The sequence below is a fragment of the Acomys minous genome (genome assembly GCF_964271855.1).
Source record: "Acomys minous genome assembly, chromosome: 3".
NCBI classification, from domain to species: Eukaryota; Metazoa; Chordata; class Mammalia; order Rodentia; family Muridae; genus Acomys; species Acomys minous.
Genome location: NC_140485.1, coordinates 132,587,285 through 132,601,175, shown reverse-complemented (window position 1 = coordinate 132,601,175; position 13,891 = coordinate 132,587,285). Strand labels below are relative to the sequence as shown.

At 41.7% G+C, this 13,891-nt stretch overlaps 1 protein-coding gene across 19 annotated transcripts in view; it reads left to right on the top strand.

Moving 5' to 3' along the window:
* Nucleotides 1–13,891, top strand: part of SYNE1 (spectrin repeat containing nuclear envelope protein 1) — a 463,289-nt gene that overhangs the window by 384,326 nt on the left and 65,072 nt on the right. For all 19 annotated transcript variants that reach the window (XM_084774487.1, XM_084774489.1, XM_084774503.1 and 16 more), the window contains 6 exons: nucleotides 1,147–1,301; nucleotides 2,990–3,137; nucleotides 4,473–4,567; nucleotides 7,298–7,532; nucleotides 9,133–9,327; nucleotides 11,893–12,018. In XM_084774487.1, the coding sequence (XP_084630613.1) occupies nucleotides 1,147–1,301; nucleotides 2,990–3,137; nucleotides 4,473–4,567; nucleotides 7,298–7,532; nucleotides 9,133–9,327; nucleotides 11,893–12,018 (954 nt within the window). The remainder of the gene's footprint in view (nucleotides 1–1,146; nucleotides 1,302–2,989; nucleotides 3,138–4,472; nucleotides 4,568–7,297; nucleotides 7,533–9,132; nucleotides 9,328–11,892; nucleotides 12,019–13,891) is intronic.

Genomic DNA, 13,891 nt, shown 5'->3' with positions numbered 1-13,891 from the left:
AGAAGGGCCAGGTCACATTAGTGTTGTGTATATCTAGCCATGGAAATTCCACCATTGAACCCTTTAGGTTCAATAATCAGGAAACTTTGTATTTCCAACTCTACTGATTGTGTCACAGTTCTTCTTTCTTGTCATAGGTAATCTATTGTATATATGTATAATAATATAAATGTATATGTACAAAAATAAAATAATTTTTAAAAAAGAGTTAAAAAATAATCAGGAAAATTTACTTCTTTAGAGATCATGAGCCTTTCAAAGAGCATGCAGTGAAAACACAAACACAGAGAGAGAGAGAGAGAGAGAGAGACAGAGACAGTGACAGAGACAGAGAGAGAGACAGAGAGAGAACTAAAGGTGGCCTGACATATTCTGCTTCCTATAGCCCATTTTCTAGATGGAGACAAAATTCCCCACAGGAAATAGACCTTCAGTTTGTTTGAAGTCCTGACTGCTGTCTTTCTGGGGCTTCCCAACTTGGGGATTGGGATTAAGAATATAAAACTGATGCTCTCGAGGCAACGCATGATCTTTTCAAAGCCCAGATGAAGGTGTGTTCCTTCTAGCAAGACCTGGGCAGCTTCTGTGTACCTGGGTCTACCACATAGAGACACTTACTGACTTTTGTCCTTCCCTTTCTCCATTGTGAGAGAGGGAACTGCATTGGTGCTTGCCTCAAAGCATTTGTTTTAAGAAGAAAATGAGTGATTCTTTTTAACCCTATTATAACAATGTTTATTCATGCCAAGAGCTATATTGCAGCAGTTATTGAATAATAAAAGAATGGATTAGCATAAACCCATTAAGTTTAATGAGTATACAATGAACTTTTCAGGCATCAGCATAATTTTTATCCTTTCTCTGTTCTTTGGGGAGTAAAAAAAATCCTGTAAATGAGATCTTACATGTAGGCTTCTACTGTCCATCAAAGGATGATGAGTAAGCGAGTAGAGCGGCAGGCTCGGCAGTCCAGCTGTGGTGATCTGGGCAGGTGTTCAGCTGGGGAGTATGTGTGCATAGAGGAGCTCAACAGACCAAAAGCCATTAGCTTCTGGATAGCTGACACGCATGGTTTACAGTAAACAAACAAACAAACTCTGCCTTCCCTGGCCTGGTGCTGAACTTTCTTTCAAATGTCACTGACAGGGACAGATGCTAAGGTTTAGCAGCATGGCTCCAGATATAGACCGTCTCAATGAGTTGGGGTACCGGTTACCCTTGAATGACAAGGAGATCAAGAGGATGCAGAACCTGAACCGCCACTGGTCTCTGACCTCCTCTCAAACTACAGAAAGATTCAGGTGAGGCAACATCCTAGTCACTCCAGGAGTCTCTGTGTGCTTCATGCTGATATGTCAGAAATACACAGATGTGTAAAGTAGAGCGTTTCCTCAGGGCTACGGATGTAGCTCAGTGGGTAGATGCTTGCTGACCAGGAGTAAAGCCCTGGATTCAATCCTTAGCTACTTAGATCTACATAAACTGAGTGCAGCAACAAATGCTTCTGATCCCAGCACTTGAAAGGCAGAGGCAGGAAGACCACGTGTTCAAAATCCTTCTCAGCTATGTGGCTAGTTCAAGATCTGCCTGGGCTATGTGAGATTCTGTCTCAAACAAACAAACAAACAAAAACAATCAGAAAAGCAAACAAGAGTATATCATGTTACAGCCACAGAATCTGTGAAGTCCAAGGTTGAGGTGCCAGCAGGTTTGGTTGCCTAGGGAGAGCTGTTTTCTTCCTGCTCCTCGAGGCCTCCAGAGGGAAGAGAGCCTCTTCACGTGGAAGAAAGCCAAAGCTCATGAGGGAGGGGCCTTTGGCAGAATGAACCTTTGAAACTCCTACCTTTAAAATGCTGTCATATTTACCTTTAATTTTTAACACAAGAATTTTAAAGTGGACATATGGAAACCACACAACCAATAATATCAGGAGACAATTAATTCATCATATATAAATATATATGTATGTGTATATATACACATACATATGCAAATTCTAGAACTTTCTAGCAATAACAAGCAAAATATGAACTAAAAGAGAACCCAAGCTGTAATTTCCCATGTTTAAAAATATAAACCATATTTTAATCATAAAAATGTTTAAAAGGAGATTATATTCAAGAGATAGATCTAGTTTTAAGCATTCAAAAGGTAATATTTCTTTTTTTTTTTTCCTGATCAAGGCTTACTTTATTACAAGTGAGTATGGTTTATACAGCAAGGACACCACAAGATCTATTACAATCTCACTTCCCCCAGCCCCTAGCCAAGAATACAATCCTCTGAGTAATTCCCTGTAAGAACTTCCTTAATCCTTTCAAAGGTAAACCATCCGAAGATAACACAAGACCTCCTTCAGCAAAGGTCAACAACTTGAAGGTCACAGCGCGCAACCTAAGCACAGGATTTCTAGCATGGCTGATTTTCTACCATGGCTCCCCACAATATTTTCTTGGAATAGATGGTGGAGGGTCTTCATACAGTCTGTCTATTGCATGTAGAAAGCTCTTAAGTGAGCTGGGCATGGTGGTTCATGCCTTTAATCCCAGCACTCAGGAGACAGAGGCAGGCAGATCTCTGTGGGTTCCAATCTAGCTAGCCTGGTCTATAAAATGAGTTCAGGATAGACAAGGTACAGAGAAACCCTGTCTCAAAAGGCCAAACCAAGCCAACCAACCAACCAACCAAACAATATCAAAAAGCTCTTCAGTGTCTTACAGATGTAGAAGAGCATCTGGAAAAACAGTAATTAGGCATTTGAATGACGATGCTCTTTATCAGCAGAAAAGGGGACTGTCAGAAGGCATGAGATCGCTGAGTGAAAAGTCCATAGGTTAGTGCTGATGGTTCTGGGTTTCAAAGCTTTATCACTCCACATGAAATCTTTGTAGAGGTCTGACCAGAACTAAGGCAGAGAATATTTAATCTAATTTTATATTCGGGTGACACAAAGGTGACCACATAACCATTCGTCTTTTTCATCTGTCAGCAAATTGCAGTCATTCTTGCTCCAACACCAGACTTTCTTGGAAAAATGTGAGACGTGGATGGAGTTCCTGGTCCAGACAGAACACAAGCTAGCAGTGGGGATCTCAGGCAATTATCAGCATCTTTTGGAGCAACAGAGAGCACATGAGGTGAGTGATGCAAGGCACTCTCGAACCAAGAGGAAGTTGTAGTGGCTGAGGCTATGGCTCAGTGGGTAAAGGTGCCTGTCCTCAAGCCGGATGCCCTGAGTCTGGTGCCCAGGACACACATGGTGGAAGGAACTCCTTCCTTCCTGTAAATGGTCCTCTAACTTCCACATGTGTGTCTTGGCAAGTACACCTGCGCTCATACACAACACACACACACACACACACACACACATACACGCACACACACGCACACACACAAATAATTAAATAAATAATAAATAGATGGTTATAAACAATTTAAGGATATTTTTAAAACTTAGGCCTTAGCTGGCCACCAGTCAAGCTAATTCTAGCACTCAGGAAGCACAGGCAAGAGGATTGTGGCAAGTTCAAGGCCAGCCTGATCTTTGAAAGATGTGGGCGGTGGATTATTCATAGCTTCCATCTACTCCAACATTACGGTTCTTCCTCTTTCTTCTTTTATCTGGCAACTTTCGTATTTTAAGTTAGAGCTGTGCTTTGGTTCTCTGTCATTGTTTGCAGGCCCGTGTTCATTGTCATAATCTGGTATTGAACTATAGCAAATGCCAGAACTATAGGTAAAGAGGCAGGCAAGACTCAGTGTGGTGCCATAGGCCTTTAATCCCAGAACTCGGAGGCAGAGGCAGGTGGGAACAGGGGTGTGTGTGGTAGTCCCAGATACTTGGGAGATTGAGACAAAAAGGTCACACGTGCCTGCCTAGCAGGTCAGCATCAGCCTGGGCAACTTGGTGAAAACCCATCTCAAAATAGGCAATACTAACAGAGAGAAGAAATAATTACAAATATCCATCATTGTATGGAGATTTTAATTATCTTTAGCTTTAATTGTTTTGAATATAATAAGAATCAAACCTAGGGCCTCATATGTGCTAGCTACAGGCCTTATATTGAGCCACACCTAAATCCCTGCATATATATATGTACACACACACACACACACACACACACACACACACACAAAATGAGATGATTTTAACTACTTGACTACATCAAAAAACAATAATTTTTTAAAAAGCAGAATAAAAATTATAAATTCATTAGCTTACCTTATAAGGTTAATTTTTAATGAATAAAGTAGGGCACAATAAGGCTATGTTTGTCTCCTAATTAAAAACCCAAACTAAAACTTTGTCTCTAAGTTTATCCTAATTGGTAATTTCAAAAAAAAATTACTCCCACACTGCAGATGGGGCTGAATATGTTTTTCATAGCCCTGCTGTAAACAAACCGTGCAGTAAGTTACCAGAAGAAATTAGGGACTTTAAAATATATCCCTCTTTTTTCAAATTACAGCTGTTTCAAGCCGAGATGTTCAGTCGTCAGCAGATCCTGCACTCCATCGTTGTTGACGGGCAGCATCTTCTAGAACAAGGTCAAGTTGATGACAGGTAGGATCTTTGAGAAATTATTAGAAGGAAACTTTCTCCAGTAAATTAGTCATTTTCCTTTTAATGAGAGATTAGAGGGCGTATATCCAATCTTCCTAAGGCAATTGTACTATCACAGGGCCTCTGTAATTGGAGCAAAGGCTTGTCGGAGACTCTGAAAATGAGTGAGCATTGAATCTTTGCGGAGAACGCTATTATATGATATGAAGGACGTAGGGTAATTGGAAATCACCTAGCCAACCTTCGCTAGTCGTCCGGAGGGACTGGAGTTAGTGAATAGATCAGAAAGGATTGCATCAACGATCAGTAAACAGATGCTGCTGATAGCGTCCTGCACTTACTGAAGTTTTATTCCTAAAAGGAGCAGAGGTAGCGCTAGTTCCGCTCCGACTGAGAGGTGAGAAGCCCCTGATGCCCACAGGAGCTGATCTGAGCGAGGTTGGATAGCTAAGTAGGAGCACAATCAGGCTTGGTGTGAAGGGTGCTCTGTGCCCAGGACTGGCCTGTTCTAGCCGAATAACACAGACCGTACTTCTGTGTTACAACATCGCTTGCCACCTTAAATACACTGTATTAATTGTGGCATCCCCTCAAAACACAGATGTGCACTTCTGTCTTCTTTCCCGACATGTGAGTTGAGGTCTTCATGGGTCTATGTTTCCTAGGAACGCCATTCACTTACCTAATTTCCACATTTGTATTTGGGGAATTGAGTTTAGTACCTCTGCATATGTTTCTCATACTCACGACCAATATTGTGATCATAATTAACAGTGTGACTTTAAATCATTAGAAAAGTAGGTCATTTTTATTAGAAGTTTTATGTTTAGTGTTTTTGAAGCAATTTCAGCCTTCAGCAGTTATTTCATTGAAAAATTTGCCTGGTTAAGATTGGAACAGTTAATATGTGGTGCCGCACTTACTCTGTTTTAAGCAAGCCAAACGTAAATGTGAACATTACTGAGAACTTAAACCTCTCAGAATAAAACAAATTCAAATGTAATTACCTTTTATCTTTTGCTTTATCATTCTGTAGCCAAATCTTTAGCAGTATAATAAACACTCAAGTCATTAAGTAAAATAAAGTTTAAAATCCCCATTCAAGCCAACATCTATTAAATTTTAAGTGCTAACACTTAGGTGGGGAAACACAAAAGAGATGAAAATGGGAAAGCTGGAACTAAATAAAGAATTTTGAGAGTTGTCCGTGGGGGGGGGGGGGAAGAAAGACAAATTGGATCAGCGTCTGTAGATGCCAGGAAGGTTCTAGACAAGGCTTTATGTTATAAACATCAGTTTATGGAGTTTTGTTCTTAAAACTTCAGCCTCAGCACCAGCAAGAGTCATTTTCAGTTGCTTATCGAGGGCAGATAGATCAGGACAGTTTACATAGGAAAGGCAGGGCTCTTGGGAAAATCTTGAACGTCACATGATGCCTGCACTTCTTCATGTTCTCTGTTATTACCAAGTCTTGCGGTCACACATTTTCTGAGGTGACAAGTATCCCTAAGGAAATGTCACAAGGCTAGCTCCCCATGCTTGGATTTGATTTCTTCTCCGGAGCAAACGTGATCATCAGAATCTTGCCTTTGTCCTAGCAAACTCATTTTTAAAACGAGTGTAAGAAATTCTTTTGCTGGTTTTTAACCCAGTACTTTCAATGTTTCATAGTGGCGAATTGACTTATACTGCTCAATAATCATTTCTTCCAGTTCAGTTATTCAATAAAATTTTTTGGGAAGTGATGATACATCTGTTGTAAATTCAAACTTTACAATCATCTCAGATAATCTGGTATATCAGCAATATAGGATTCCAAAGTAGTATAGAGTTCTAGAATAGTAATCAGCTCCAGAGAGCATAGAGTATAGGTGATAGCAGAAATATAAGAAGAGGTACATTTGTGACCAGCTCTAAAATCTACCAAAGAGCTTATCCCATTCGATGCCTGTCACATCCTTATTAAAATCCATTTCTATGCTACAGTTTGATATTAAATAAAACTTTCTAAGGCAATGTCAATACTTTTTAGGATGGAAAAAAGGACGAATGCATTGAAACACTGGCAATTCCTAGCCTAAATCTGAGAAGGTTCGAGTGAAATTTACTATCTCTCAGTGTCTGTACAACCTGTATACATACTGCATAGACTCAGTTCATTTTTCTAAAAACATAGGAAATGTACTTAAAATATTCAATGGACACTTTTTAATAATAATTCTCTTGAGATTGGTGTCATCACTGTGGGGGAATATTGAGAATTACCTTTTTTTTTTTTTTTAAGAAAAAAAGCCCAAAACTTTTAATGTAGTATAATTTAAGTGGCTTGGTTTTGATTTTCCAAAATGGCATACGATTCTAGCTGGGGAGGGGGTTTGTAGGCGGGTTTCCTATCACGTTCTTCCCTGTTGTAAGGCACAAGAGACTGTCACAGGCTCCTGAGACAACTCCCCTCCTCTCCCTCACATTTAGGGAAAGAGTATATGAACATTGCCATGGTCTTGCTTTTTATCTATTCTGAGCTATGAAAAAACTCACCATTTGTAAGCCTGGCAGTCCAACTTTTAAAAACAGCTTGCCACTCAGCAAACAGACCGTGGCTCATTTGAAGTCTCCTGTCACAGATCAGTTTTCTCAGGGCATACCATCTATGGAAGATGTACACTGGCTGGCACTGTGACAGAGTCCAAGACAATGGGCCTTTCACCACATAATTATTTTCTTCACCAGGGACGAGTTCAGCCTGAAGTTGACTCTCCTCAGTAATCAGTGGCAGGGAGTGATCCGCAGGGCCCAGCAAAGAAGGGGCATCATCGATAGCCAGATTCGCCAGTGGCAACGTTATAGGGAGATGGCAGAGAAGCTCCGTAAATGGTTGGTTGAAGTGTCTTACCTGCCCCTGAGTGGTCTCGGAAGCATCCCGGTACCACTGCAGCAAGTGAGGACCCTCTTTGATGAAGTGCAGGTAAGATGCAAACAGTTGCCCTTCTTCCTGAAGAGGGCTCCCCTGGCTCCTCCCTCCTCCCGGTTTCCCCAAGAAAACTGACATGACCTCATCTACCCAAGACCAACAGAGAAGAGGAAACTGGGGTTTTCTGCTGGCCGTGTTCAGTTACTGGGGTTGTGATTCATATAGGCAGCTGCCTTTTAGGTTTATGTCTGTGTACACGGAGCCTATGACCTCCGGACCAGACTATCTCCATGTTTCAGGTCCCTATCAGAGGGAATGTTCTAAGTACTTTTAACTACTGATCCAGGATCCTGAGACATATTGCACAGTTATCTTCTTCCTCGTCTGTCACTCCCCATGCTCAATCTCCCGTGCGCATCCATCCTGCAGCAACTACATCAGCAGCCCCTGCCTACGTGAACAGTAGCCTGCCCTGTCTCATCACATACAGTGTGTGCCTTCCTCCTTCCACCCTCTAACCAGCCAGTAAATACTGTTGTTGTAACTTCCATCCGAACACATCACTCCCCTGCCTTTTAGCCTGTAATGACGTAAAAGCCCAATCCCTAGCTAGGCATGAATGCATACTGCGGTAATTCCGGCAGCTAAGAACCCTGGCTGCTCTCCCAGAGGACCCAAAGCTTGCTTCCCGCACCCACACTGCGGCCACCACTACCTGCAGCTCCCATTCCGGGGCACTAATACTCCTCTTTAGTCGCCCTCAGGCCCTGGATGCATACAGCATGCAGATAAAGTACTCGCATGCCTAAAATAAAATCAAATTTAAAAAGTCCCTTGCAAGCTATGTTGTTACCACTCTTTCACATCCACTTCATGCTCCAGCCATGGAAAAGTGTGCTGTATTTTCTGAATTCATCATATTTCTCTATGGTCAACGTATCCGTTCTTGTTTCCATTTAGAAGGATACCCCTCTCCTTTTCCTCATCATTCTCATCTCTGCTTTTGGGGGAGGGTTGGTTGGTTGTTTTTCAAAACAGGGTTTCTCTGTGTAGCCTTGGCTATCCTGACTCGCTTTGTAGACCAGGCTGGCCTAGAACTCACAGTGATCTACCTGTCTCTGCCTCCCTGAAAGCGGAGACTAAAGGCGTGCGCCACCACACCCAGGTTCTCATTTCTTCTTGTTCTGATTACACTCACATGTCGTTCAAGGCTCATCCAGCCTTGACTGCTTTGAGAGACGGACCTACTGTGAGCATCCATGCTGGGGCAGATGCCACTCTTTGATTTATGGACACTAGTTTTATTTTTTTTATTTTTTTGAGACAGGGTTTCTCTGTGTATCCTTGGCTGTCCTGGATTCACTTTGTAGACCAGGGCTGGCCTCGAACTCACAGTGATCCACCTGCCTCTGCCTCTGCCTCCCAAGTGCTGGGATTAAAGGTATGCGCCACCACCACCCGGCCGGGCACTAGTTTTATAAGCAGAGTTCATAATACGTTGGGATTGTTCTTCCCATGCATTTCTACTTGGTTCATTTAAGATGCTCTTGTTGGACACAACAGCATGAAGTATGCACACTCACCCATAATGCTATCCAAATCGTGCTTATAACAATGAGAAGGATAAAAAGTAAAAGGCTCTGGTCCCTTTCAGTTCAAAGAGAAGGTGTTCCTGCGCCAGCAAGGCAGCTACATCCTGACAGTGGAGGCCGGCAAGCAGCTCCTGCTCTCGGCTGACAGCGGCGCCGAGGCTGCCTTGCAGGCTGAGCTCACAGAGATCCAAGAGAAATGGAAGTCAGCCAGCATGCATCTGGAGGAGCAGAAGAAAAAGCTGGCATTCCTGTTGAAGGTAAGTCCAGGTTAGAGGCCTCTCTCAGGAGTGGTGCTGTTTCCTCCCATTGCTTCACTTCAGGGAGCATGATGGTAGGCCATTGAGCAATACCCTCCAGCACTTCTCAGCTTTATTTAAGACTCTGCCCTATCTTGCATGAACTAGAAAAGTTTCCCGACTTTCAGCACTTCATCTTTCAGGAAAACCCCCTAACAAAGTAATTTAAACTCTTAATAAGGCTGTCCAAGCGATTAATTCTGATTAATGGCCAATGAAGTGCCTTGAAGCATACAACAGTTGTAGAAAGCCAGGTGGAAACTCAAAGAACAGATTCCATTCCCTAAATTGTAGCCTCTAAATGGTTCTAAAGATCAATATCTTGTATTTTATAGCCTGGAGAAAAATAACCCACAGTGAGTTTCTTGATTTGCCTTGGTTTATCTAAGCAGGCTGCCATTGGCCAAAAGTCTCCAAGAGGCACCTTAGGCTGTTCTGTTAGCCACAGACACAGTGAGCCTAAGGATACTGAGATTTATCTGTCTTGCTTGTAATGAACTTCTTTCTCGTGCCCATTCTATTGATAATTTGTCTTTAGTTCAGAAGTTATAAATGTATGAACAATTCATAAGGAAACTCATGATTTTGTATTATTAATACGCATTCATTAAAAATGCAAGAAAAAGAATGTTTCCTAAATTCAGATAAGGCCGTATTGAAAACCATAGTTTTTTCCTTCCCTTCAAAGTGGACATAATTCTACCTCCTCTATATGGCTGCTGTGAGACTTTGCTAAATGAAGCTAGGAAGTCACTGAGGGACTGGATACCTGAGTGACAGACATTGCCATTATTGATGTCATTAACACTTACAAATTGTACCCCCAAAATGTTACAATTTTTACAATCACCAATTTTTTTGTGATTATTAAGTACAGTGTGCCATCTCTTTAGATGGAAGGAGATCATTCACAGTAACTGAGTAGATATTTTTTATATAGTTTAAAATATTCAGACCCATTGGTTCACTTTGGGGATCTTATGCAATATAGCCTTCTGAGTGGGAAGCAGTCGATCAAAAATGCCACAGAACATGTATTAAGTACCACTATTTGCTTACAGAACAATTTCACTGGTAACATAATAGCCTGAGTCATTTGTTGTCATCTTGGTGTCAGGCAAGGATTTAAAACTTTGTAACTTCACTCTGGTGAGACTGTTTCAGTCATATATATTATTTTATTCATGATGTGATTTTGGAGGTAATCCAAAGACATAAGAATGCACGGCGTCTGAGTCATTAGATTCGCTTGTCCCATCTGTCAGTTCATGTATAAAGCAGTCGCTCTGATGGACGGTTTGCAGAACAGTACATGAAGTTAGTTCCTCTTCATTCATGCAGAAAAAAGACTCAGTAGTGGCTTCACCATCCAACTCATCATTGGAGAAGGGAATCTGTTCTTCTCTTGTCAGGATTTCTTTAATTTTGAATTGTACATTACTTTCTGTTTGCCCAAGGAAGGCTTTATTGATCAGAAATTTCATGTTTACTCAGCCTTGTTTTAATGTATCTTTACATCAATGCTGTAGTAATCCTCCATCCTTAGCTGTTAGCCTAGTGCTCCGGGTATGTATGCCCCAAATAGTCATGGTTTTGCTTGCGTCTCTCCTGTTGATTTTGTCCTAAGGAATGACTTCCTCGGTGTCAGATCTGTGAACAGCCATTGGCTGTGCCTCGGTAGCTTCAGGGTATGTGCTGATTTAATTGAAAATGTTAAGTTTAAGCAGAGAATTATCATATTTGCTTACAAATCATTTCTATAATACTGAGCATTAGCAAGCAAAATGACACATAGAATATTGCAGAATGGAGGGGAATTGGACCAAATCCGAGTCTCAGTTTTGGTTTACAGGCCTCTGTTGGTGCTAATTAGGTAGAGAAGGTGGCATTTGGCTTCCATGAAGTTCTGTGAAGAAAATTTAAAGAGAAATGAGGATCTGGATTAAAATTCTCAGAAACCAAAAGACACTAAGTTTGAATGGTTTTTTGGGTTTGGGGGCTTTTTTTCCCCTGAAGATGTTTAGAGTATTATTAGCTGTAGTTTGCTAATAAGAACATGTCAGGGCAAAAAGTGGGAGGGACTGAGGCGAGAGAAGACAGGTGACAAAGGGAGATAACGGGAAGGAAAGACTTTGGTACCATGCTGGCTCTGCACAGAGTTTGATTCAGGTACCATGTTTAAATACCCATAATTCCTTTGGCATATTACTTGCTCGATGCCTTGATAGCCATTGCTTACTTTTATTCTCCAACAATTGTAGCATTTATTTCCATTTTCTCAGGGAACACCAAGGCATAATGTATTACTATATGTTTATTAGAAGTAAACAGCTGACGAGTAACAGAGTCAAGGTGAACTCAGCTCTTTCGATGACAAAGGCATGACATCCAAAATGTCAGTGAATGTGGACATGCCTTCCCATAATGCATCACTGTAATTATAATCCCTGGAACTTAAAAGAATATTTATTTTCTTTATTTTAATTTTCATTTTATATTTTTGTAATTCCTCACCACCAATTGTAGGACTGGGAGAAATGTGAGAAAGGGATAGCTGGCTCTCTGGAGAAGCTCCGAACTTTCAAAAAGAAGTTATCCCAGCCTCTGCCAGACCACCACGAGGAACTCCATGCTGAGCAGATGCGCTGCAAGGTACGTGTCTAGATGGGGACTGTCACTGTAGCCTGTCCTTCTGCCTGTGAGGTCACATCTCACAGAAACTCGTGGGGCTATTTGAGCGTATGATGTCCTGGGAGAGCCCATTAGGGTAGCCTGCACTACATGAGACTTCCTTTGCCAATGAAAAGTTGAAGACACAACATGAATGATATTTAAAAGCTGAGTCAAGAGCAATAAATAGCTATCTTTATGAAATACCCACACTGGGGAATAGTTCAAATAAAAGTCTATTTTTTTATGGAAAGAAGGATTGGATTGGCATCTTTAAAAATCTGCGGACAGTGGCACAGGAGCACTCTCTCTGGCAGGCTGACGTCCCCCTCCCTCCGTTCCCCCCCTCCCCACATCTGGTCCTCTTATACAGGAAGCAGAAAAAATAGATGATCTCCATTAAAGCAGAGTCACCCAATCCTTAAAACCCTCAGGGCTTTAGCCACTTAAAGACTGTGATTGGCACCTCCTGTCATAATTATGATCATCACTTCTAATCGTACTTGGAAGCAATCAGTAGTAACACAGGCCACTCCCTGGATTATGAGGTCACGGAGACCAGCATGATTTAGTGGCTGTAAGATTTATTCTGCACACACCTGTGTAGCCAAGCGGAGTGCCTGCCCAGCACTGCTCAGCAGAGTGATGTGCTGATGTATCAAAAGTCACTTCATACATGCTTTTCTTCCAATGTGTCCATTTCCTGCATGTCCACGGTTGTTTTTCCATTCCTGGTTTAAAAAAAAGTTATCAAAGATAGGCATTGAAATTCAAGAAAGGCAGTGTTGAGAAAGTTAAACAGTGATCCACTGTACACCAAAGACGCTGAATAAAGTATCTCCATGTATTACACTAAGATGCGTGTGAAGGTCAGCTGATGTGGTGGCATTCTAGAACCTGAGGCACGAAAGACCACGAGTTCAAGGCCAGACTGGGAAACACAGAGTCCATGCCTCAAAAGAAAAGTATGTGAAGGCTGTGAACATTAAAAGGAGTTTACTTTAAACTAGTGCTGATAATTTACTAAATAAATCATCTGATGAGCAGGAATGGGCATAGTAGTCTATTCCCAGGCTCCCCGCATGCCAGTGGTATCTCATTCGCATGACACAAGCTCATGGGGAAATCGTTATTTCTCATTTGCTGGATAAGAAAATAAATGGGAGGTTCTACAATAACATTAATGCTTCACCATAGTAATTGATAGGTTTGCCTGAATTTAGAGATTGTGTTTTAGCCACACCGCCTTAGCTAGTGTGCAGAGTCTGAAGCAGTGGGCTAGGGCTTAGGTTATGTGGTAGTATTACGTGTGTGTGTGGGGGGGGGCCTGGTTTGGTTTGGTTTGGTTTGGTTCTAGAGAGGGTTTTACTATGGAATCCAGGCTGTCCTCAAACTCACAGAACCCCTGTACCCCAGCCTCTGGAGATGGTGTTGGGATTATAGGAAAGTTGCTGCCACTGGCCACTCTGTTTTTTTTTTTTTTAAATCCACAAATGAAATGTGATGCTTGAGTTGCAGGGAGGATCAGGCTTGATATTAAAAGAGTAAGGTCTTTACACTGGCCTAAGGATTTAATCTGTCTAAAGGTATAGACAGAGTGCTGTGTGTTTATTCACCTAGACGGTTTAGTCTTTCAACCAGTTATTCTCATTTTGAGGCTGCAACTGTCCTGCTTTTGAGTTTGGAGGTTGGGAGGAAGTGTTTCCACACATCTCTGTTACGCTCTTTCCCAATCACCCTCAGGAGCAAAACAAAGCAATTACCTGAAAATTTCAGGCTAAAACCTTGTTTGCTTAAATTGCCTGGAAAGTTAGCCTCAGATAGCAACCGTTAATTACTTTTGCCTTTAGAAACT